Genomic DNA, 22,950 nt, shown 5'->3' on the forward strand with positions numbered 1-22,950 from the left:
TCCCAGGAGAGTGTGGGTTAGCATATGCACTGACTGGAACTAGGGTGCTGTCCAAGTATTGACCATTCTGTCTTAACCACTGCCATGTCTGTACCTTCTCTATGCAGTCCAGCAGCAACACAGCAGTGCTGCGGCCGCCGCCCAGCAGGGCGGCTATGAGATCCCTGCCCGGCTGCGCACGCTCCACAACCTGGTGATCCAGTATGCCTCGCAGGGGCGTTACGAGGTGGCGGTGCCACTCTGCAAGCAGGCCCTGGAGGACCTGGAGAAGACTTCCGGCCACGACCACCCTGATGTGGCTACCATGCTCAACATCCTGGCCCTGGTGTACAGGCTAGTCCTTGGGTTACTGCACTGAGCTTTCTGAGAGACAGCTTTGAACCTGCCTGCTTTGGCGGAGTGTGTCGTGAACCTTTGTGAAACAGCTTTCCTGCCCTCCTGTCTGCTTCAGACAGCCAGCAGTTAACCTAGATATTCAGCCAGCTGGGCGGCAGGGGTCCTGCAGGACCAGAGAAGGGGCTCCCTGTGGCCACTGGGCCAGCTCTTCCTGAGTAGCCATTTTGCCCTCTGCACTGACCAACTCAGTCATTTTGACGTCTTTAAAATCCATTTTAGTTTATGTGTGTGTGTTTTGCCTGTGTGTGTCTGTGCAAATGCAGGCAAAACACCCACACACTTAATATAAACGTTTTCCCCCTTAGGATAATCTTCTGAAGCAGGTTCTCTCTTAAAGCTTGTTAGAGGGATGCTCCTGCCACAGTGCTCCTGTGTGGGCAGAGCTGGCTGTTCTCCCTTCGTTAGTGAGTGAGGGATTGTTTCAGTGTGTATTTCTTTAAGTATATATTTAAAGTCATCTGCACTTTCCCTGGAAATTTACTGTAGGGATTTACAGTGCTCTACAATTCGCACTTTTAATCTGAATTTCCTGGTGGGCTTCAGTCTCACTGTGCTGGGCCTGATCCCTGATCCCCTGACTAAGCAGGTCTAGGGCAGGTGTGGGTCTCTCCGGACTTCTGGCTTTAGTCGCCTCCTGCTGGCAGAGACTCTGTTCTGTCTGACCAACCATAGGCTCTGCCCTCTGCTCTGGACTGCCTTCTTGGCCAGCACTGCAGTCAGAATTGCATGTGTAAGGTTCAGGCTGGCTGGAGTGAATGCTTTGAATGCCTGAGCTCTGGGAGCTCAGTCCTCAGTGTCAGTAATGGCTTACTAACTAACCAGCCGGGGGGTTCTGTGACCAGCCTCCAGCTGAACGGGCCATGTGCTTCATTTAGGGATCAGAACAAATATAAAGACGCAGCAAACCTCCTGAACGATGCCCTGGCTATCCGTGAGAAAACCCTGGGCCGAGATCACCCTGCGGTGCGTATGCCCTCTCCTTCCCAGCCTTGACATTTCATTTTCCCCAATACATTTTTGTCCAGCTCAGCCCAGTGACGAGCTCAACAGGGAGGGTCTGAGAGCCACCTTGTCCCAGATGGTTCCAGTAGGGCCCGCTCAGGTAGTGGCACGCTCACACCCTTGGTTTCCCTCTGATTTGTCAAGTCACCTCCTCAGATCACTGGCTCACTTCACTTTGATCCAAAATCAAGGCGCATGACCTCCTCTACACTTGTTCTTCATGATCTGTGTGGTCTTTATGTGTCCGCTCAGATGTGCACAGAGACCCGGTTTGGTTGGCTTTGTGGCTTCGAGAAATTGAAGAATCAAGATCCTGCTGATTTGTTAGTTTCAGTGATGTTTTGTAGTGAGGCCCTCTGATCTGCTGATGCCCCACGCATGTGGGAGGATCCGGGGCTCCCCTATGGCCGCGCTCACAGGGGCTCCTTGTGGCCTTCTGTCTTGGCAGGTGGCTGCGACCCTCAACAACCTAGCAGTGCTGTACGGTAAGCGCGGCAAGTACAAGGAGGCCGAGCCGCTGTGCAAACGGGCCCTGGAGATCAGGGAGAAGGTGAGAGCAGCCGCCTCTTTCCCTCCCTCTCCCCCCCCTTCTTCCCTCTCCCCTCCCTCTCTCTCCCTCTCCCTCCCCCTCTCTCTCCCTCTCTCTCTCCCTCTCTCTCCCTCTCCTCTCTCTCTCTCTCCCCCCCTCCCCCCCTTTCTCTTCGGGGGATGACGTCATTTTAAGGTTTGAGAACTGAGCGCAATGATAAGTTATTATTTATTATTTGCTTACTGAGAGTAACTCCTGGAAAGGCGGACAGGGTCTCCTGTGTAGCCCCGATGTTCTGCCGTTGACCAGCAATGTTCTGAGTAGCAGGGGGAAGTGCATTGGTCTCTGGGTTTCACTGATGGTGTGTTCTTGTCGTTGAAGATATTTCAGTTTAAGAAGTGCACTGTCCGGGCAGTGCCGTACGCCTTTGGTCCCAGCACGTGGGAGGCAGAGGCAAGTGGAGCTCTATGAGTTTAAGGCCAGCCTGGTCTACAGAGTGGTTTCAGGACAGCCAGGGCTACACATAGGGACCCTTTCTCAAAAACAAGAATAAGTTTACTGGAGCTAGAAAGGGGGTTCAGCTGTTAAGAGCACTGGCAGCTTTTACAGAGGACATAGGTTCAATTTCCAACACCCACATGGTGGCTCACAACTGTATGTAACCCCAGTTCTAGGAGATACAAAGTTTTCTTCTGGCTTCAGTGGGCGTCAGGTGTGCATGTGATGTACAGAAACATAAATAAATCCTAAACAACTATACAGATTTCACTGCATATCATCCAGTGGCATGGGCAGAGGCCTGGCATAGCAGGCAGGGCTGCAGACTGAGTCCAGGCTGGCAGTAGCCAGTCTTTCCTCACACTGTACACTAGCACCCGTGGTGTCTAAAGTGGGGGGCCTTGTCTGTGCAGCAAACACAGCAAGTCCAGGGCACAGAAGAAAATTTGTATTTGTCACAGGTTCCCAGGGTGGACTGCAAACTAGACAGGATGACAGGTCTCAGTTCAACCTGGTGCTTTCTTTTGGTTTAAGATTTACTTACTTTGATTTCGTGTATATGAGTGTTTTTGCCTACAAGCATGTATGTGTACTGGATGTGTGCTTGGTGCCAGAAGAGGGCACCAGAGCCCTGGGAACTGCAGTCACGGTTAGGAGCTGCTGTGTGGGTGCTGGGAACTGAACCTAGGTCCTCTGCAAGAGCAGCTCATGCTCCTAACCACTGAGCCACCTCTGCAGCCCCAGCATGGCCTTTCTTAGTTGTTTCTCAGTGATACTGGCAGGTGGTCATTTAATTTTGAGCCATATGGCAAGGATTACGAAATGTAAAGATAGTTCTTCAAACTTTTTTATTAGGCTTATTTACTTCATTTTATGTATGAGTGTTTTGCCCGCATGTGTGTCTGTGCAACACATGTCTGCTTAGTACCCTCCGAGGTTAGACGATGGCATTGGATGTCAACCCATGGAACTGAAGTTCAGATGGTTGTGAACGACCACTGGGATGCTAGACGTGAAACCCAGGTCTCCTGCAAGTGTTCTTAACCGCAGTCGTCTCTCCGGCCCCCTTAGATAACACTGTATTGTGTATTGTGCTTACTTAGGGAGGGAAGTGTCCGGTTGGGCGGGCCAGGTTCAAGGGCAGGGCACGTGTAAAGAAGGGTCAAAGGGTCAGGTCAGAGGTTTCTGAGCTGGGGCTCGGGGAGGTTGTCTATTTAGTGCAGAGGAAAAGCCATTATAAAGACAACCCCTCCCACGTCTACTGAAGTCTTTCTGTGGAGCTTCTCGCTTGGAAGGAGCGTTGCCTCTCCACTGGTTGGGGCCCAGGATGGATCGCCTGTAGGGCAGAGCCCAGGAGAGGAGGAGCAGGGCTCCTGGAGCCCCGAGTCAGTTTTCCAGGGGCGGGAGGTTGTGTTTGAACCGAATCTTGGCTAGCTGACTTCACCATTTCAGAGACAGGGAGAGGGAGAGCGTGTGGGGAAGGTGCAGGGCCTGGACAGGGTTCTGGTTTTTTGTTTTAGTTTTTCCTGAGCTAGGCCTTCTCTGTGTAGTCCTGGAGCTCCCTCTGTAGCCCAGGCTGGCCTTGAAGTCCCTGAGATCTGCCTGCCTGTGCCTCCGCCTCCTAGAGTACCATGACGAGGGTGTGCATCATCAGCCCGGTGCCTGACCCAGTGTCGGAGGGAATTAGGTGTGAGTTTGTTTTTCCATCTGTGTCCGGCTCCTTTTCTAGGATGATGGATGCTGAGGGCAGACACCAAATTTTGCGGTCTTGAGTTTATGTTCTAGGGCAAGGATCAGGCAAGGAAGGGATGAGCAAGGATATTTTTGGTGCTGAGACTTAGCCGGGAAGAATGGCAGGTGTGCTGTGACGCAGTGGGGAGGGAAGACTCCTTAGTGTTAGATGAGGGATGAGCCCACTGGGTCCTGGGTGAGTCTGTTGGAGTGGGGCTGCTTGGAGAGCAGCCAGCACCTGGGATGCGACGTTTGTCATGAATTAGACAAAGCTGCTAAGGGGTGTGGAAGCTTATGTCTGTAATTCCAGCCCCTCAGCCGGACTGTCAAGATTTCAAAGCTAGCTTGGGCTAAATAGCAAGTTTCAGGCTAGCCTACACTACAGAGTGAGACTATCTCTAAAGAAACGAACAGATACCCCCCCACCCCCCCACCCTCCAGAAAAAGGAAAAGGAAAGCGCCAGGTGTGGTCGGTCAGGGCTGTGATTCCAGCCCTTGGTGGGTAGAGGTGGGAAAATGTGATGCTGAAGGCTGCCCCTGGCTACATAGTGACATGTTTGTTCCCACCCTGAATATAAGGGAGCTGAGGAAGCGCGGTGAGGTCAGGGACTCCAACCAGTCTGCTGTGGTGGCATGGGAGTTCTGCGAGGGCTTCCTGTGTGCAGGTGGAGTGCGACAGGTCATGCTGTAGAAGAGTCTGAGGCAGGAGAGTAGATGATGGACGATGGTGGTGTTCCTGATGCACTGTCTCTACCCCAGGTTCTGGGAAAGGATCACCCTGATGTTGCCAAGCAACTAAATAACCTGGCCTTGCTGTGCCAGAACCAGGGCAAGTACGAGGAGGTGGAGTATTACTACCAGAGGGCCCTGGAGATCTACCAGACGAAGCTCGGACCCGATGATCCCAACGTGGCCAAGACGAAGAATAACCTGGTAGGCGTGGGTGGGCCATGGTTCTGTAGATGAAAGCCCACCATGTTTCTGCGTGAAGACACTAAGTACTGTATTTTCTTGAAGGCTTCCTGTTATCTGAAACAAGGGAAGTTCAAACAAGCGGAAACATTGTACAAGGAGATTCTCACCCGCGCACATGAACGGGAGTTTGGATCTGTGGATGGTAAGAAATATTTTTTTTTTTCTTTTTTTTTGGAGCTGGGGACCGAACCCAGGGCCTTGCGCTTGCTAGGCAAGTGCTCTACCACTGAGCTAAATCCCCACCCCGTAAGAAATATTTTAAGCAAGTTCCCACAGTACTTTTTCCTTTTCTCTCTTCTTTTTTAAGATTTTATTATTTCATGCTGTCTTATTTACTTTTCTATTTCTATTGGGAGCTTGCTTACAGTTTGAGGTTAGTCCATGGCCATCGTGTAGGGAGCACGGGAGCAGGCACGGCGTTGGGGCAGGGGCCAAAAGCTCACATCTGATCCATAGGCAAGGGCCGAGAGCCAGACTGGGACTAGTGTGGGCTTTTGAAACCTTAATACATACTCCCAGTGACACTCGTCCTCTAGCAAGGCCACACACCTTCTAGTTCTTCCAAAGAGTCTTATCAGCGGGGACCTGCATTCCAGCATGTGGGTTTCCTGGAACTGGAGTTAGAGATGTTCGTGTGCCAGCACGTGGGTACCAAAGCTGCGTGCCCTAGAAGGTCTGGCAGAGCCTCAGCCTTGGAGCTGCTAGCCTTTCTACACATTTTCTAAGAAAAGTCAGTTTGAATTTAGTTTTTAAAAATATTTGTCCATTTGTTTAGTGTTACACGTGTGCACATGAGGTCAGAAGCCATCCCAGATAGCTGGCCCATAAGCCAGGGCGAGTCTCCTCTTTCACCGTCCCCTCTTCCACTGGAGCACTGGCTCACAGATGTGTGCCCACCTTTTTCACGTGGCTTCGATTTTGCTGGTTGAGCCATCTTGCTGGCCTTGAATCGAGTCTCTTGCCGAGTGGTCAAAGAGAAGCTGTGTTGCAGGCGGGCAGTCATTCTTTATTCAGTGAACGTTAGTGAGGGCCCTGACTGCAGCTTGCCTGGGTGCTGTTGTCTGCCCAGTGAGGCCATCTCCCTCACAGCCTCTCACAGCACCTGCTCCAGAGTCCATGCTTACGTCATACATGGCCTAAGCCACCAATCTGCAACTTTTTCTTTCTTTTTCTTTTTTCTTTTTTCTAAAAAGATTTATTTATTTATTTTATGTATGAGTACACTGTAGCTGTCTTCAGACACCAGAAGAGGGCATCGGATCCCATCACAGATGGTTGAGAGCGACCATGTGGTTGCTGGGAATTGAACTCAGGACCTCTGGAAGAGCAGTCAGTGCTCTTAACCACTGAGCCATCTCTGCAGCCCCGGAACCTTTTCTTTGTCTAGTTTGCAGTCCACCCTGGGAACCTGTGACAAATATAAATGTCCCCTGTGCCCTGGATTTGCTGTGTTGTTTATTCTTATTTTTGATCCCTCCAGACACTTCAGGTGCTAATGTCCAGTGTGAGGAAAAAGTGTTGGTGTGCTGGTGCCCATCTGGGCCTCAGTCTGTAGTCCTGCATGCTGTGGCAGACCTCTGCCTGTGCTGCTGAGGACATGCGGTGACATTGTATAAGTGTGATTTTATAGAGTGTAAATTACTGGTCAGGGCCTGGAGAGGGCTCAGCAGTTAAGGTTCTGAGTTCAATTCTCAACTCACATGACAGCTTACAAGTGTCTATAAGGGATCTGAGGTCTTCTGGTGTGCACATGTACATGCAGACAAGACAACCATATACATAAATAAGTCTTAGATTGTTGAATCAAAAACAATGTTTGTAGGGGTTGGGGATTTAGCTCAGTGGTAGAGCGCTTGCCTAGCAAGCGCAAGGCCCTGGGTTCGGTCCCCAGCTCCGAAAAAAAACAAAAACAAAAACAAAAACAAAAACAAAAACAAAAAACAAAACAAAACAAAAAAAAAACAATGTTTGTGTTAAATGTTTCCTTCATGAAGGGTGGTGTGTAACACTCAGACGACAGTTGTGAACTTGTGAAAAGGCCTAGGGTGGATCCAGACGGGGTTCTGTCAGTCATTACATGCACGAGTGTGGTTTTCTTTTTTTTTTTTTTTTTGGTTCTTTTTTTCGGAGCTGGGGATCGAACCCAGGGCCTTGCGCTTCCTAGGCAAGCGCTTTACCACTGAGCTAAATCCCCAACCCTGAGTGTGGTTTTCTTTCACTTGAGAATTAGTATTTATGTACTTGAGGCTTGTTTTTATGCGTGTGGACATTTACAGAGGCTTAGCCTATGTTCAGCGAGGAGACATTGACACCTGGCATCCTCAGTGCTAGACACTGGTAGCTGTTGCCTTCTGGTGGCCTTGCAGGCTCCCTCCAGGGACAGCATGACCTCAGAGTTAGGCTGTGGGGATGATGGAGAGGCCAGGCGGTATGGCTGCCGGCCTGGGATTCCAGCCCCAGAAGGGACAGTCCTGAAAGCAGGCTGTCTAGGGAGAGAAGCTGTGGGTGTGGCTGAAAGACCCCAGTGGCGTGCACCAAGTTAGTCAGAGCCTGTGAGGAAAGACTCCAGATGTCAGTCTTGATTCTCTGCATGCATGTTCACCCATGCGCGTGCTCACTTCCACACGTGTGTGACCACATGCATGCAAAACACACACACACGCACACATACACACACACACACACACACACACACACACACTCTTGAAAGGAAAAAATTGGGGTTGGGGATTTAGCTCAGTGGTAGAGCGCTTACCTAGAAAGCGCAAGGCCCTGGGTTCGGTCCTCAGCTCCGGAAACAAAAAAGAAAGGGAAAAAATTCCTCAGAAGGCTGATACAAAACCAAGATAAAACCTTGCAGACACTGACAGCCTTAGAGGGTGGCTGCTCAGTGGTTAGTGTGTAGACTTGGTTTTCCTGAAACTCCTATGTAGACTAGGCCAGCCTAGAACTCATAGCAATTTGCCTGCCTCTGCTTAATCCCAAATGCTGGGATTAAGGGCGTGGTGCGTGCCATCTCACCTGGCCCCAGGTCACCACCGCCATCACCTGAGCTTTTACAGCTTCCATTGTCTTCTTCCGCAGATGAAAACAAGCCCATCTGGATGCACGCGGAGGAGAGAGAAGAGTGCAAAGTAAGGCTGTGCTGCTTTGAGGGCTAAGTGGGGTGCACTGAGCTGGCTCACTCACCTGGCTTCTCTCTGACCACAGGGAAAGCAGAAGGACGGGTCGTCTTTTGGAGAGTATGGCGGCTGGTATAAGGCCTGCAAAGTGGACAGGTGAGTCTGCCCAGACTACCGTAGGCAGCTGTGTGGAAACCCACCCTTAGCAAACCCTCTGTAGGCACAGGGCGACGTGGACACAGCCTGCTGCCCTTAGGCGAGGGTGAACACATGGAGCACCACTGGCCTGTGCCCTGTGTGCCCCGTGTGCCCCGTGTGCCCAAGGGTCTCATGCTAGCCCCCCGGTCTCGCCTTCCTTCTGTAAGGCTCAGCTTCCTTCTCACCGCCATCAGCAGAGCTTGTCAGACTGGAGCTTGTCAGTGCCTTCCTTTGGGTTCCCATTGTACTCCCTGCCGTGTACCGAATTCACCTTTCCACCCAAGGGACATGCAGGTGCCATCTTTGTTCCTGTGACAGACAGATGACTGCCATTAGCGAGAGGAAGCCGTCTCTCAGAATACAGACCGGTACCAGAGTGAGGCTAGGACATGCCTAGCTTTTTATTTTGTGGTGGGGCCTTGCTGTGTAACCCATTCTGGCCTTGAACCCTTAATCTTCCTGCCTCAGCCTCCTGAGGGCTAGGATCACGCAGGTGCCCCATGTCAGGCAGTTTCTGACTTTGTAAGTATGTCCTTGTGAACGGGTGCAATTGGCCGTGTATGTCTGTGGAGGCCGCAGCAACCTTGACTTTTACGCTCTTTTATTTCTCTCCAACTACATTTTTTTGAGGCAGGTTTCTCCTAAGCATGGAGCATGCAGTTTTGTCTGCGTTGGCTGGCCAGGGAGTGCCTGGTACCCACGTGTGCCCACTCCTCCAGTGTTGTGGTTAACGCACACACCTCCCTGCTTGGCTATTACATACACAGTGGGGTAGGCACCGGGGATCCAAGCTAAGGTCCTGCTTGGGAAGCACTTTCCCCCCTGAGCCATCCCCCCAGCTCCATACTTCTCAGGTTAGCAGGACTTGTCTGCCTGTGAGGCAACACTCGCATCCTGTCTCCTGCTTCATTTGCAAAGTGTCTGACAGCTGTCAGGCCTGGAGGTTCTGCTGAGACGAAGGAGACCAAAGCAGACCGAGTTTGCCTGCAGACTAGCCACATGCTCTTGTGAATCTGTGTGTGGGAGGATGCTGTGGGAGCCTCTGCTGAGAGCTGTCAGGACTAATAGCCCTCCTGAGCTTCAGGCTGCTTGAGTGGAGAATGTTTTCAGAGTGTTGTAGCTGGAAACAGCACTGTCCTCTGTCCTGCACCAGTGCAAACTTTACCTGAACCACTGCCCAGCATCTGCCCATTAGACCCTGGGGACTTGGCACGTTCTCATTGAACAGCCGGGGCGGCCGGCACTTGCACTGACCAGTTCTACGGTGTGCGTCTTCTTGCAGTCCCACCGTCACAACCACCTTGAAAAACCTGGGAGCACTTTACCGCCGGCAGGGGAAGTTTGAAGCTGCAGAGACACTGGAGGAAGCTGCCCTGAGGTCACGTAAGCAGGTAAGCTCAACACTCCTCTAGAGATCCTCTGTTGGAGCTCTGAAGGCTGCTTATGTGGCTGTTATCAAAAGCTTGATCAGGGCTGAGCTCAGTGAGGAGCACTTGGCACACGCATGGGACTGTTTGTCTAAAACGTTCAAAGGGGCCAGGCATGGTGGCCTTTCAGTACTCGGGAGGCTGAGGCAGAGAAAGCATACTTTTATAGGATACCCAGTGTCAGAAAACTAGAAAGATACATGAAAAAGAAAGAAAAGGAAAGAGAGGAGTAAGGTCGGAAGAGCGCCCCTCCTGTGTCCACAGTTGGTGTGAGGTGCTCCGAGAGGGTCAGCTCTCCTGGGGCTTGTGGGCTGGGGCTCAAGCAGAGCTCTCGCTGCTGCCCCGTGGCCCTGGGGGCGGAGTCAGGCCGTATATGGCTGCCTCCCCAGGAGCAGGGTCTTCAGTTTAGGCTACTCTAGAGCAGGCTGGGCTGTGGCAAGAGGAGCTGCAGGGGTCTCAGGATCAGAGAAAGGGTGTGAGTGCTCTCATGAGGATGTTCCCCCAGCAGGCAGCCACAGAAGCTCTGAGCAGAAGGACAGACTGTGCCACAGGACTGTCATGTCATGTCAGCACGGCAGGAGATGGCCTGTGCCGGGATTGACGTCGTAATTTGGGACAGATTGTCTTGTCTCCTAGGTTGGCCTCAGTCTCTAGCTGAGGTTAACCTTGAGCTCCTGCTCTTCCTGCCTTCACTCCTAGGGCCTGAGGTAGCAGGCGAGCACATCAGGTCTGGTGTGTGATGTTGACAGGACCCAGTGAACATGCTGGGTGAGCGTGTGTCCCGCACTACCTGGAGCTCAGTATCAGCTTACAACATTGCGTGTCGAATACAGGGCCTTCTGTAGCCAGACCGGCCTCAACTCTTCATCCTCCTAGTGCTGCTTTCCAAACGCTGAGATTACAGGCATGCTCACATAGAGTGCGTGTGCACTTCTGTGTGTAAGCGCCTGAGTTTGGTGATGTGGACTCATATAACATGGACCCCCCATACCCCCCGCCCCCCCCCGTGACCCTAGGAAGCCTGAATCCCATGCCCAGGAGTGCTGATCTGCCTTTGTCCTGATTGCACAAGAATTGGTGTCTTTGGGGCAGCGAGAAGTGAGGGTTAAGAGGGAGAGGTGCTTGCTCTGCAAGGCTGACAGCTGCATGAAGGCGGAAGGAGAAAGCCAGTGGACTCCACTGTGCCCTCTGACCTCTCCCACGTGGCTCTGCGGCAGGCACATCTGAGTCATAGCAACAACAACGAAGAGTAATTGCGAGAATTCGACTTTGTCCCTAGTGAAGCGCAGACACTGAGAAGTCTTCTCTTCTGAGGTGTCAGTGCTAACGGGCAAACCGTTCTCCCCCGCCTGGCTCACAGGGTCTTGACAATGTTCACAAACAGAGAGTGGCTGAAGTGCTAAATGACCCTGAGAACGTGGAGAAGCGGAGGAGCCGGGAGAGCCTCAATGTGGACGTGGTCAAGTACGAGAGTGGCCCTGACGGAGGGGAGGAAGTGAGTATGAGCGTAGAGTGGAATGGGGTAAGTACAGCGCGCTGGCTGCACCGGGCAGGACCCGCCGGCCTCCAGCCGCACTCGCTGGCTGTTCTGTCTCACGCTAGACTCGCCACTTTCTGCACATTAAGCCTCAGGGAAGCTCTCTGTAAGTCCTAACTTCTGCTAACTCTGAGGCCGTGTTGCTTGCAGTAGTCTCCCTTAGGAACCGTGGAAGCCGACTGGCTCCTGTGGAGCGCGAGTGCATGCTGACTGAGTGCCTGGCCGTGAAACACCCTCGTGCATTCTCTGGTTTCCTGTACCCTGGGGGTGGGCATGGCTGTCTAACTAACTAGCTTTCCTAACTCCCCATTCCCTGCTAACTCAGTGTCCTTGACGCTGCTCAGGAGGCTGCCCTGGGGCTGCTAGAGAGCCTTGCTAGGAGCTGATGCTGGCTAAGTGCAGCTCAGCGCACGCAGGTGCATTAGGGCTGTTCCCCACACTGCCCTTTGACAGGGGTCCCAGCTTTTTAGCTTAGAACCTCCGGCTTGTGTATGGCAGTGTCGGCCTGCTCCCCAGCCTCCCCCGGGACGTCTCCACCACTGCTTTCTTCCCAGGTTTGTGGGCAGTGTGTGAGTAGCGCAGGCGCTGACCCCTGTCGTGAGCTGCTGTCTGCACCTTTCTTCAAGGAGAGGGTTGAGAGGGTTCCGAAGGCCAGGGGTAACTGACGCCTCGGGCATCGTACAGGTGGTGTGGCTAGCTGTCACTATGTGGCTTTGTCCGATCATTGCTTGGGACTTTCTTCTAGTCTGTCCTGGTTCTTGGGCATATTGGTTCTAGAATTTACTTAGCTGCAGCAGTTTGGAGGAGCCTGTGTCTCGAGTAAACCACGTGGAGTGTTCGTGGCCGCAGTTCAGGGAGACATCCTCTCTGTCTAGCAGTTTTCTTGTGCCAGCACAGCCAGTCAGCATCCACTTTGACTGTTGAGCCTTGTTGGGCAGTGGACCTAAACTTCCTGCCCCTGCCTGTCCTGTCAGCACTGTGGACTGCACTCTACTGTTCGCTCCAGTCCTGCATGCTTGTCCAGAGGGCCTGCTCTGCTTGGTGGCCAGTGGCTTGCTTACAGACTTTAATGCTCTCGAGTGAAGTTCCAGGGAGCTCTCTCCTGAGACAGTATTTCTAGGTCTGTATGTATGTGAGTCCTGTGCCAGAAACAGTGTCAGTGTCAACAACTCTGAGTCCCACACTTGCCCTGGGCAGCACGAGGGGAGGAGTGCACAGGAGAGTGCTGTTGCCAGCCGTGTGTGTGTGTGTGTGTGTGTGTGTGTGTGTGTGTGTGTACATGGGAGGGTGCTGTCACTGTCAGTGTGTTCTCTCCTCTCAGGCTCCTGTCTCCAGCCGTGTGTGTGTGTGTGTGTGAGTGCATGCGCGCACGTGTGTGTACATCTGCTTGCCTCTCCCTCCTGGGTGCTGGGGTTAAAGGTGCAGCAGCATCACCTGGCTCGGGTTAACTTTTATACTATTAGGTGTTGAATGTAGGGCCTTACACATGCTCGGCAAGGCCTTTTCCCCTTAGCTGAGTCATATCCCTCCCCATAATCCTCATTAACTCACTCACACACTCACTCACACACTCACTCACACACTCACACGCTCACTCACACGCTCACTGACACACACACTCACTCACACTCACTCACTCACACACACTCACTCACACACTCACTCACACACTCACACACTCACTCACACACTCACTCACACACACTCACACACTCACTCACACACTCACAGTCTCTCAGTCTCACTCATACACTCACTCCTTATGTAGCCCTGACTGGTTTGAAACTTGCGGTCTTGACCAGGTTGGCCTTGATCTGAGAGAGCCTGCATCTGACTCAAGTCCTGGGGTTAAAACTGCACGCACCAACACGCCTGAACACGCCTGAGCTGGCAGGTCCGCCCGCCTCTGCCTCCCGAGTGCTGGGATTAAAGGCCTGCCTCACCACCTGCTGGTTACAGTTGTCAATTTTAGAGAGAGTTCAGTGCTCTTTAAAATACTGCAACTGTCACATCCTTTGTTCTCTAGGTGTTTACAGCTCAGCCAAAGTGAATTTACAGGAACAAGATTAAATCCCATCAACAATTTGTATGGGAGTCAGGGTTTTTATTCAGCATTCAGAAATAGACTTTAAAACAGGGTAGTGATTGTCAAAGACAAGGCTTGCCAGGTTGTAAGCCTGGCTATGCCGATGCTTGTCTGTGCAAGCGTCAGAGGACAGCTAAGGCTGAAGACACGGAGGGCTCCTAGGCCACTTTGACCCAGGCTCTTGAACACACAGCGAGCCCGACTGGGGGTACAGCAGTTCCTCTTCAGTGTGCGTTATGACGACGGGGTCATGCCTCGTGAAAACTGGCCCTCAGGCTTCCTCGGGTCTGAGATGGGATGTGGCTCTAGCAGACGCGGCTATAGCAGGTCTCTCCAGTAGGGGGCATTGCTGAGGAAGGGGCTTTGTGCCCATCTGTCCTTTTCTAGATAGAAGTCAATTTTCTTAGTTATCCTATATCCGTGCGATTCTTTGTCTATTGTGAAAGGTGTGTCAGTCATGGGCACTGGCCTCGCTGAGCTGGACCGTGCTGGTCTGTCTGGTGTGACATCATCCTGCAGAGAGGTCACTGTGCAGCACCGTGTGTCTTAGTCCTCCACAGACCAGAATCCCCAGGGCAGCCTCCATCTTTGCTCCTCCTTTCTCCTGGGGTCCCTGACGAGCAGCCTCCTGCCTGTCTTCTCTTATGCCACATTGTTCTTATGCTGAGATTTCTACGAGTGTGTGTGTGTGTGTGTGTGTGTGTATGTGTGCGTGCATGCATGTGTGTAAGTGTGAGTATCTGTGTGAGTGTGTGTGAAAGAGTATGTGCGCGTGCATGCATGTGAGTGTGTGTCTGTGTGTGTGTGTCTGTGTGTGTGCATGTGCATGCATGTGTGTGTGAGTGAGTATGTGTGTGTGAGAGTGTGTGCGTGTGCATGCATGTGAGTGTGTGTGTGTGTCTGTGTGTGTGCATGTGCATGCATGTGTGTAAGTGTGAGTGAGTATGTGTGTGTGTGTGTGTGAGAGTGTGTGTGTGAGTGTGTGTGTCTGTGTGTGTGTATGTGTGTGTCTGTGTGTGTAGGTGTGTGTGTGTGTGTGTGTGTGTGTGTGTGTGTCTGTGTGTGTGTGTGTGTGTGTGTGTGGGTGTGTGTGTGTGTGTGTGTGTCTGTGTGTGTGTGTGTGTGTCTGTGTGTGTGTGTGTGTGTGTGTGTGTGTGTGTGTGTGTGTGTGTGTGTGTGTGTGTGTGAGGTGTGTGTGTCTGTGTGTGTGTCTCTGTGTGTGAGTGTGTGTCTGTGTGTGTGTGTGTGCACGCTGCTTCATAACGGGGGATTGAACCATCCACGTGGAAGGGAAGGAAGGGCTCTACCCTGGACTGTACCTGCCTGCTCTGCCCTTTTGTCTGAGAAGGATGCTACTGTGGAGCCAGGCCGGTCTCAGACTCAGTTTCCTGGGTGTGGGGATTCTGGGCATGTGCCCCAGTGCCTGACTCTACAAGTTGAAACTTGTGAAAGCCCTGGCTGTCCTGAAACTCACTCTGTAGACCAGGCTCTCCTGAACTCACAGAGATCCTCCTGCCTCTGCCTCCCAAATGCTGGGATTAAAGGTGTGTGCCACCTTATTTTGGTCTTTGAGACAGGGTCTCACTGCGTAGCCCTGGCTAGGAAACTCCAGGAGCCCGTGACTCCTTAAGTCTGAATCGAGGGTGTGGCCAGTAGGCCCACTTTGACTTTCACAAGGTTTAGTGCATGAAACTCTTTCTCAAGGGTCTTAGGGAGTGAGGGAACTGTTAGTGCAAAGTACATTTTCTTTTACGGGAAGTCATGCTAAGAAGGCAGCAAGAGTTACTAAAAGAAGTTATAAAAAATGCCACACCTACGATTCTATTTTACAGAGATAATTAATACGAAAAGTAGTCTATTATGTGATTTATTTCTATTTGGAAACCACTTTGAGAGCTTACAAAGTGGCTTAGGTGGTAAACGCAGTTGCCATTCAAGTGACCTGGAGTTAATCCCCAGGACGCACGTTATCCTCTAAATCCTGTAATACAGGTGCAAGTGTGCATACGCACACGCATATATATACACGCACATGCACACACACACACACGCACACACACACAACACAGACACGAATGTACATGTACACACATACAGCACAACACACATGTACACACATGTACACACACACGCACACACACACACACGATCCATGTAATTTAAAAAAGAAACCCACTTGAGGTTTATGTACTAGGATCATCTTTTGTGGCCGTGTAAATGAGTGTCAGAATGCAGTGAGCCTTGCTGATGGCTTGAGTTTCAGTCAGCCATTATCCCTGTCCCCTGGAGAGCAGGTGTGGAGTGAACCGCCTGCTGCTTCCCTGTGAGCCAGGGCCCTGCGCTGGTAGGCAGCTGCTCACCTGACTCCTCAAGCTTCCTGGCGGCGGTGGCTGCCTGAACCAAGGCCGAGACTGTTTGCCCTGATGCCTTGTCAGCTGCCACCCCAGTTGCTTAGAGAGACAGCATCAACTGTGACCCATTTGACTGCAGGGGAGGGAGGCGAGCATCTGGCTATGGGGCACAGGACATGAGGGCGTAGGATGGCTGTGTGGGAGCTGCATAGCCTTAGTGTCCTCTTCATGACAGACGGTGGGATTGGTGTTTTCTTGACCTGCTGGCACTCGTAGCCATTGGTAACAAGTCTTATTTTTCGTTTTAAAGATGAGAAAGATGAAGCTCGGGCTGGTTAAATGACTTGCTCAGCGTCCATGGTGAGTCTGAGCGGGCGGGCCAGGCCTAGCTGTCTGTGCGCCTTTCAAGATTTTGGCAGACCCAGGAGGCGTCGCTGCCTGTGGAAACGGTGTTTATTTGGATCATCAACTGCATGTTTCAGATGTGCTGTTGACTTTTAAAGTCACTGGGTCCCAGAGTTTCTGAGATGTCTAGGATGTCAGTGTTTTTAAGAGTCTGGAGGGGTGTGTGGTTTAGAGAGCAGCACCAGGACAGGAGAGACTAGCGTCCACAGTGTCTTCCATGGTCAGCCTTCCCACCATCACGTACAGTAGCTCTCTCATGCACAGCAACTTGTGAAACTTTCCATAGTAAGTATCAGGGAGATTTCTAACACAGTGCTAGTCTGCGCTTGGAAAAACGTTGACTTTCACTCTTGACGGTTACCTGAAAGCTGGCCTCAGTTCCCTCACAGCCCTGGCCCCAGCACCTGCTGTGCCAGCCTGGGTTGCCCTCCTAATGCTGCTGAGATGTGTGACCTAGAAATACTGTAGCGCAGGCTTGGGGGCGGGGCCTGCCACTCCTGCTCCTGTGGCCTCATCTGCTTCTCTCTTTCTGTCTGACAGGCCTAGCCGCCCGGTGCCTCCCCTCTGCTCCTGCATGACGGGCAGCGCCTCCTCCGGCCCCTCCAGTGCTGTCCGCTGTCTAGCAGCCCTAGGAGCTTGTCAGCCGCACCTCTGGGACTGGCCCCTCCTTTCGGTGCTGCCGTCCTATGGGGTCTTGATTTCTGGATACATGTAGCTTTGCCAGATATGTACTTAGAAATATCAACCGTGTTAATAAGCCCATTAATGTGTAACACACAAGTTTAACAGTTAAGAGAGAGTAGCTGTTCATCTTGAGGACAGGCGTTAGTGTCACACAGGTTTATTACAGTGGCATGATAGTGACCTGTGCAGTCACTGAGCTGTAGGAGTGAGGCATGTGCTGCACGTCCCTGTCGTACTTAGAGACCTGGCAGTGCCCTGCTCCGGGCCTCCCCAGGACACACTGACGTAGATTTGCTGTGTAGTCTTGGTGTGGAAATTTGAATTCTGCTTTTCTCTACTAATCTGAAGTGCTCCGTGATGTGTGTATGTGTCTTTCTAACTTCTAATAAACTCACTCCAGCTGACCTGTGTCTTGTGTCTGTCTGCTCTGTACGTTTCTTGATCTTCTGGGGCGCAGCGCTGCGTGGGTTTCTGGGATCCTGAGGGGCCGCTCTGAAAATCAGTGCCCTGTGCACTGGTTCCACTCTGCACTTGACCTCATGGCCAGACTGCCAGGTGTTTCTGTAGTGTCTGTTGGTTATGGGGACAGCTGTCCACTCTTCCTAAGCTATCTAGGGCTGCTGGCATTCGTATAAAAATGGGAGTTTCATTAAAAACCTGCAGCTGTAGGTGAGACTGTCTGCGTGAGGCCTGGTGTCCTGCCAGGTACGCACTTGCACATGCGACATGGAGTTAGTTACACTTGGCTGCCAGTCTCTAAGATGCCTTTGTTCCCGTGACCCTGTGCTGTCCTCTGTCCCAGAATGGCAGCGGGCTCACTCTCCTCTGGGAATGTGGCTGCTTCTACTTGGACTCTTCATTTTCAGAGGATTCCTGACCATGGGTTGTTTTTAACATGGTCGTGCACACTGCAGGCTGGTGGCTTTGGCAGGACTCACTTGCCTGCCAGTGCCTGGCAGCAGTTGGGGTTGTTGGGCTGAGCATGGGGCAAGAGGGGACACCCACAGCGTCACACTTGTTCACGTGTTTTTCAGGATGGCACTGGATCTTTAAAGCGCAGTGGCTCCTTTAGCAAACTCCGGGCTTCCATTAGACGCAGCAGCGAGAAGCTGGTTAGGAAGCTGAAGGGAGGAGGCTCCCGGGACAGTGAGCCGAGGAACCCTGGGTAACTATCTCCGGAGCGCGCCCTCTTCCCGCCAGCGTCGGTACCGAGCGCAGCCTCAGTCAGAGTCGCCTTCCCGGAACTCAGAGTTGGTCCCAGGAGGGTCCAGGGCAGGGTGATTAGCAGCCGGGAAGCTGGCCGGCAATGGCGCCAAGGGAGCGGTGGAGCGCCTCGATTCTGTTCAGAGAAAGCCTTGATGACAAGTGGGAATTCAGTCTTACGACCCCAAGGCAGGAGGTGGTTCATACCTGTAATCTCAGTGTCTGAGAGGCCAGCATGGGGTACAGTGAGACTGTCCACTGCGTTACAATAGGGGCCCAGGAAATTAGACCTTCCAGAACAAAAGCTATGATCACACTGACTTAGCCACGGATGATGGGGAAAGGTGGTTTTTAATGAGGTTTGAGTTTCGTGACTTGGTTATAAGGCGTGCCCGCAGACTTTCAAAGCTCTGGGCTTTAAGGAAAGTCATGTGGCTTTGAGTGGAGGTATCCGTGCTGTCAAAGTGATTCCTACAGGCAGTCACGGGGAGGACTGACTCTCAGACTTCTGCTGCTCTATAACCAGCTGCCATGCCTCTCCCCCCCTTTGTGCTGGCAGCCGCCCCCTGGGAACATTCTCTGGAGGCTCCCCCGTCACTTGTGTCCTAGACCTCCTGGGTGAGCCTGCTCAGTAGCCTGCACAGGGATGCTGCTCAGGACGTTCCCAGGCGCCCGGTGTGAGTTTGCAGCATTTGGGGCACGTGCTGGAAATGGAAGTGTTTTCTGGGCTGCTCTGCTGACTCGTGCCTTCTGAAAGTGTCCACTTCCATCCTCAGGGGCTGTCAGCTAGGCCTGGAGCTACCATGACCCCAGCCTGCCTTGTGCATGTGTCACATTCTTGGCTGTGTCCCTCCAGGAATCTCTTTGGGGTCACAGTAGATCTGGGTGACAGGCTGGCCTGAGGCAGAAGGTGCCCCGTGGTTTTTATTAGTAGTTGTGTAGAGGGTCTGAGGCGTCCACAGTATCCACGAACACGAAGCTCTGTTGTCTGAACACTGCCTGGAAGTCTGTGGGCAGAATGGCTCCTGCAGGCCTCTGCCTGTGATGGGAGCCAGACCAGCGCCTCTGGGACGACGATTAAACCCAGCTTTAGATATTGATAGAGTCAGAAAGGCAGCACCTCTCGTGTGACCCTCGAGGGATTAAACTCTTCCTTCATTCCAGCCCTGAGGGGCGTGGAGGCGGCTTCTCTCAGGCATGCGGGGCAGACGCTCCACTGTTGGGCTTGTGTGAGAGTGGGTGCAGCTCAGGAACTGTTGTCCTGACGGCTCCATTTTAGGGAGGTTTTTAGTGTGAGAGAGAGAGAGAATATGCAAAGGCATCTGGGAGAGTCAGAGAAAATAATGAGGAGAGGAGAGACTTGTGCAGATAGTAAGAGCGGGAGGTAGAGGGTTCGAGTGGTGGACAGACCGTAAGACTGTAGAGGACCAGGAGACGCTGCCTTTGCCATGTGATACTGAGGGAGCTTTTAAGGCTGGAACTCCTCCTAGAAAGCGTCTGTCCAGCCTGAGCTCCTCTCCAGTCAGATGGACACTGAGGCCTAGTAGAGCTGAGCCAGTCTCTACTTTTATTTTTTGAGGCAGGGACTTACTTTGTAGCCCAGGCAACCCTTGAACTTGTGATCCTAGCCTCAGCCACACAAGTAGTTGGGATTGCGGGTCTGTGTCACCATGCAAGTGGTGGTTCTCTCCCTCTGGGAAGCTGATGCCCACCAGTGTGCAGAGTCAGTTCTGGAACCACCTGCCCAGGCAGAGAGCTTGGCCTTCCCTCTTCTCCCTCTCTCCCTACGGCTTCTGTGCTAACAGCAGCAGCGCGTGGACACTGCTGATGCTGGAGCGGGGGTGGTGCCCCTTTGGTAGCCAGCCATGATGTGAAGTAGACACCATGTCAGTGGAGTGGGTCGAGTGCCGTCCAGTGTGTAAAGCTGCGGCATCTTCCTGCTGCACCCGGCCCTGACGCTATCCAGCTGACTCTCCATGTGTTTGCGCGGTCAGCGTCTAGAGGATCCCAGGATTTGTCTTTCTCGGGTGTGCCCTGGAGGAGCCAGGCCTTCTGGCTCCTGTGAAAATAGCCACCCTGGTGGACAGGTCGAGGCTGATGCTTGGCTGAACACTTTGACCCTCGTAGCTTCCGATGACAAGGACCAAAGACAGTGCCACATGGGCCACTTTGCTGCTGTCATTTATGAGAAGAAAGGAGGCTGAGAGTCTAGTCTGTAGCTTTCCTCAGAGAGCGCAGTTGCTTCAATGAGTATGGTGTGAACCCAGGGCTTGGGAGGCAGAGGCAGGCAGAGCTCTGAGTTCAAGGCCAGCCTGCTCCACATAGTGAGACCGTGCCCAAAAAACCCAAAACCAAACCACCTGGGTGAGTGGAATCATAATCTACATGTGATTTCTTTTTAGTAGTTTGCTGTCAGTCCTCCGACAGTGCGTGGCTAGGCTATGGTAAAGGTAGATTCGAGACAGAGCTGGCAGAGCTGGAGTTTGTGTGTCAGCATCTGCGACCTGTAGGCTGCATCCTGGCCTTCAGCCTGTCTCTGGCTTCTGTGGCTGCTGGAGTGCGCGCAGGTCACATTCAGAAGCATAGGTGCTGCTCGGAAGACCCTCCATGTGGGCTTTCGCCTGGAGCTGTCAGTGTGCACACCATCCCGGCTTTTGAAAGGAACAAGGGGAGGGGCTCGCTCTTTGCTTTGTTTTGTTTTTCTGAGGCAGGGTCTCACTGTGTGGCCCTGACTATGCTGGTCTCCAACCTCATAGCTACCTCTGCCTCTGTGTGTCACTCCACACACCTGGCCCCAGGGTGACTTTCTAAGTAGAGGAATAGAAACTTCACAGTCTGTCTTGCTAGTAGTCAAATTGCTTTTCTTCTTATTAATTTACCATAAACTGTAAAACATACTTATGCCTGGAGTGTCTCCCTTGGGCGTAGGAAGCCCTTTGAGAGGTCAGACTCGCCTGGCAGGCAGCAGAGTTCCCGGCCCTGGCTGAGCAGTCTCGGAGGGTAGCAGGACTTGCATTAAGAACGGCTGCTGTAAACTGTGCTGAGATGGGGCGGGGGGTCCCCAGGCACTGAATCCAGGTAAAGAACAGGTGAGAAAGACCCACTCCCAGCTGCATGGTCACTGACATTGCAGGAGCAGAGCGGTCACCTTAGGGTGTTTCCTGTTGTGGTTGACAGTGTGCTATGGGTTTGTCTCTGCGTGTTCATGACCCGTTGCTGTGTGAAGTGCGTCAGTTCTCTGGGTGTTAATGCGGGTGGCACAGCCACAGAAGATTGCTTCAAGTTAGGAGCCTGCCCTGCTTGTGTCCTAGCCTCCTGGGCCTGAGCACGCCCCACTGGATGGGCTTATATGTGGCATCTGTACACTACGGGGTCAGAGGACAGTGTCACCACTGCCCTCACCGGAGCAGTGTCACAGCAGTGTCACTCTCTTTGTATGATTAAGAGGTCTGTAACTGCTGCTCTTGGATACTTAGGCCATAGCCTTGTTTCCCTCTGCAGCCTGGCAGAGTGGGTTTTCTACTTTTCCTTCCTGTTAGATGTCTGGATTGGCACTGGGTGTGGCCATCAGCTTGATCCTAGAACCTGCCTGGTTGCTTGGGTGCTCTGTGCATTCCCGACGGCTGGAGGAGCACTGTGACGTACCAAGAAGGACGTTTCTTTGCCGGGACATAGAGCTCAGTCCGAGTGACGGCTCCCTGCTGGTCACACCCGATGAGGCCATAACTCCTTCAGTGGCCGATTCAACTAATAAAGTGTCAGCTGTCACCCTAGCCCCAGCAGAGGACATTTTAAGACAGCAGGTGTGTGCTGCAGGCACCTGGCACAGGAGTTGATCTGTGGTGCTGGTGCACCGAGGCCTTTGCTCATTAAGTGCACACTCCATGCACTGTACCCCAGCACTGAGCTGTACTCTGAATCCCAATGTTTAGTATTTATATGCGCATATTTGGTGTCAGAGGCCACAGTGTTTGATGGTGATCTCCGTATTGATTATAATATTTCCATTTGCTTTTTCACACAGGAACTTTGGTTCCTGGTCTGGCAGACTCAGAACTGAGGGCGGGGACTGAGCTGGATAGGATCCCGAGAGCACAGAACACTGGCAGTTCCTCAGCCTGCCCAGGAGGGAGCTTGTCCTCTCGGCTGGAGTGGGCTTTCTTTCCAGCATCTGAGAGGGCCTGGCAGCCATACCCCAGGTTACCGCTGCTTGTCTATATCTGTGCCTGGGGGCTGCTTATGGCCAAGAGCCGCAGCACTGTGGCCAGGGAGGCAGCCATGCTGCAGCTGGTGGCCTAGGCACGTGTGCATCAGCTGCTGCATGTGACTTCTGCCAGCCACGCTGTTATGACACCTAGATCTATTTAAAATTTAATGCTGTGAAAAAGCTGTGAAGTAAGAATCAGAAGCTTAAAAATACTTCCTTCAGGGGAAGAGTTGACAGTGGCCTGTGTCTGTTGAGCCTCAAGTGTAGAGGGAAGAGATGGGGGAGCAGCACACAGAGGAGCTGCTTCCCACAGGCCCTGATGACTGCTGCTGCTGTTAGTCTGTGTTGGTGGTGGGCACTGTGCGGTGCCTAGGGTCCCACTCTTCTGGTGTATGCTACCATACAGGAGCTTTTTCACGGTGTGTGTTGACAATGTTTGGATCAACATGGGGCGAGAACACGGGCTGGAAGCAGTGGACTTACAGGGCAGCAGGATGTGGCCTTTGGGTTGCAGGGACTATGTCTCGGCCTAGCATCAGTCTCAGAAACTGCATGGTTCTCATAAAACACCAGGGCTTGGGCTGGTGTCAAAATTAACT

General features: G+C 52.5%; 1 protein-coding gene across 12 annotated transcripts in view; it reads left to right on the forward strand.

The window, feature by feature from the left end:
- Klc1 (kinesin light chain 1) overlaps positions 1-22,950 on the forward strand; it is a 44,725-nt gene that overhangs the window by 17,418 nt on the left and 4,357 nt on the right. The window contains exons 5-15 of one of the 12 annotated variants that reach the window (XM_032908512.1): positions 108-333; positions 1,272-1,359; positions 1,847-1,948; positions 4,916-5,089; positions 5,174-5,273; positions 8,216-8,265; positions 8,342-8,409; positions 9,734-9,842; positions 11,239-11,400; positions 16,163-16,212; positions 16,798-17,345. In XM_032908512.1, coding sequence (XP_032764403.1) covers positions 108-333; positions 1,272-1,359; positions 1,847-1,948; positions 4,916-5,089; positions 5,174-5,273; positions 8,216-8,265; positions 8,342-8,409; positions 9,734-9,842; positions 11,239-11,400; positions 16,163-16,195 — 1,112 coding nt within the window. In that variant the 3' untranslated portion in view covers positions 16,196-16,212; positions 16,798-17,345. Of the gene's footprint in view, positions 1-107; positions 334-1,271; positions 1,360-1,846; positions 1,949-4,915; positions 5,090-5,173; positions 5,274-8,215; positions 8,266-8,341; positions 8,410-9,733; positions 9,843-11,238; positions 11,401-16,162; positions 16,213-16,797; positions 17,346-17,975; positions 18,107-22,950 lie in introns of those variants that run through there. The other 11 variants (XM_032908516.1, XM_032908514.1, XM_032908518.1 and 8 more) reach the window with 11 other exon arrangements.

This window comes from Rattus rattus, chromosome 7 (genome assembly GCF_011064425.1).
Source record: "Rattus rattus isolate New Zealand chromosome 7, Rrattus_CSIRO_v1, whole genome shotgun sequence".
NCBI classification, from domain to species: Eukaryota; Metazoa; Chordata; class Mammalia; order Rodentia; family Muridae; genus Rattus; species Rattus rattus.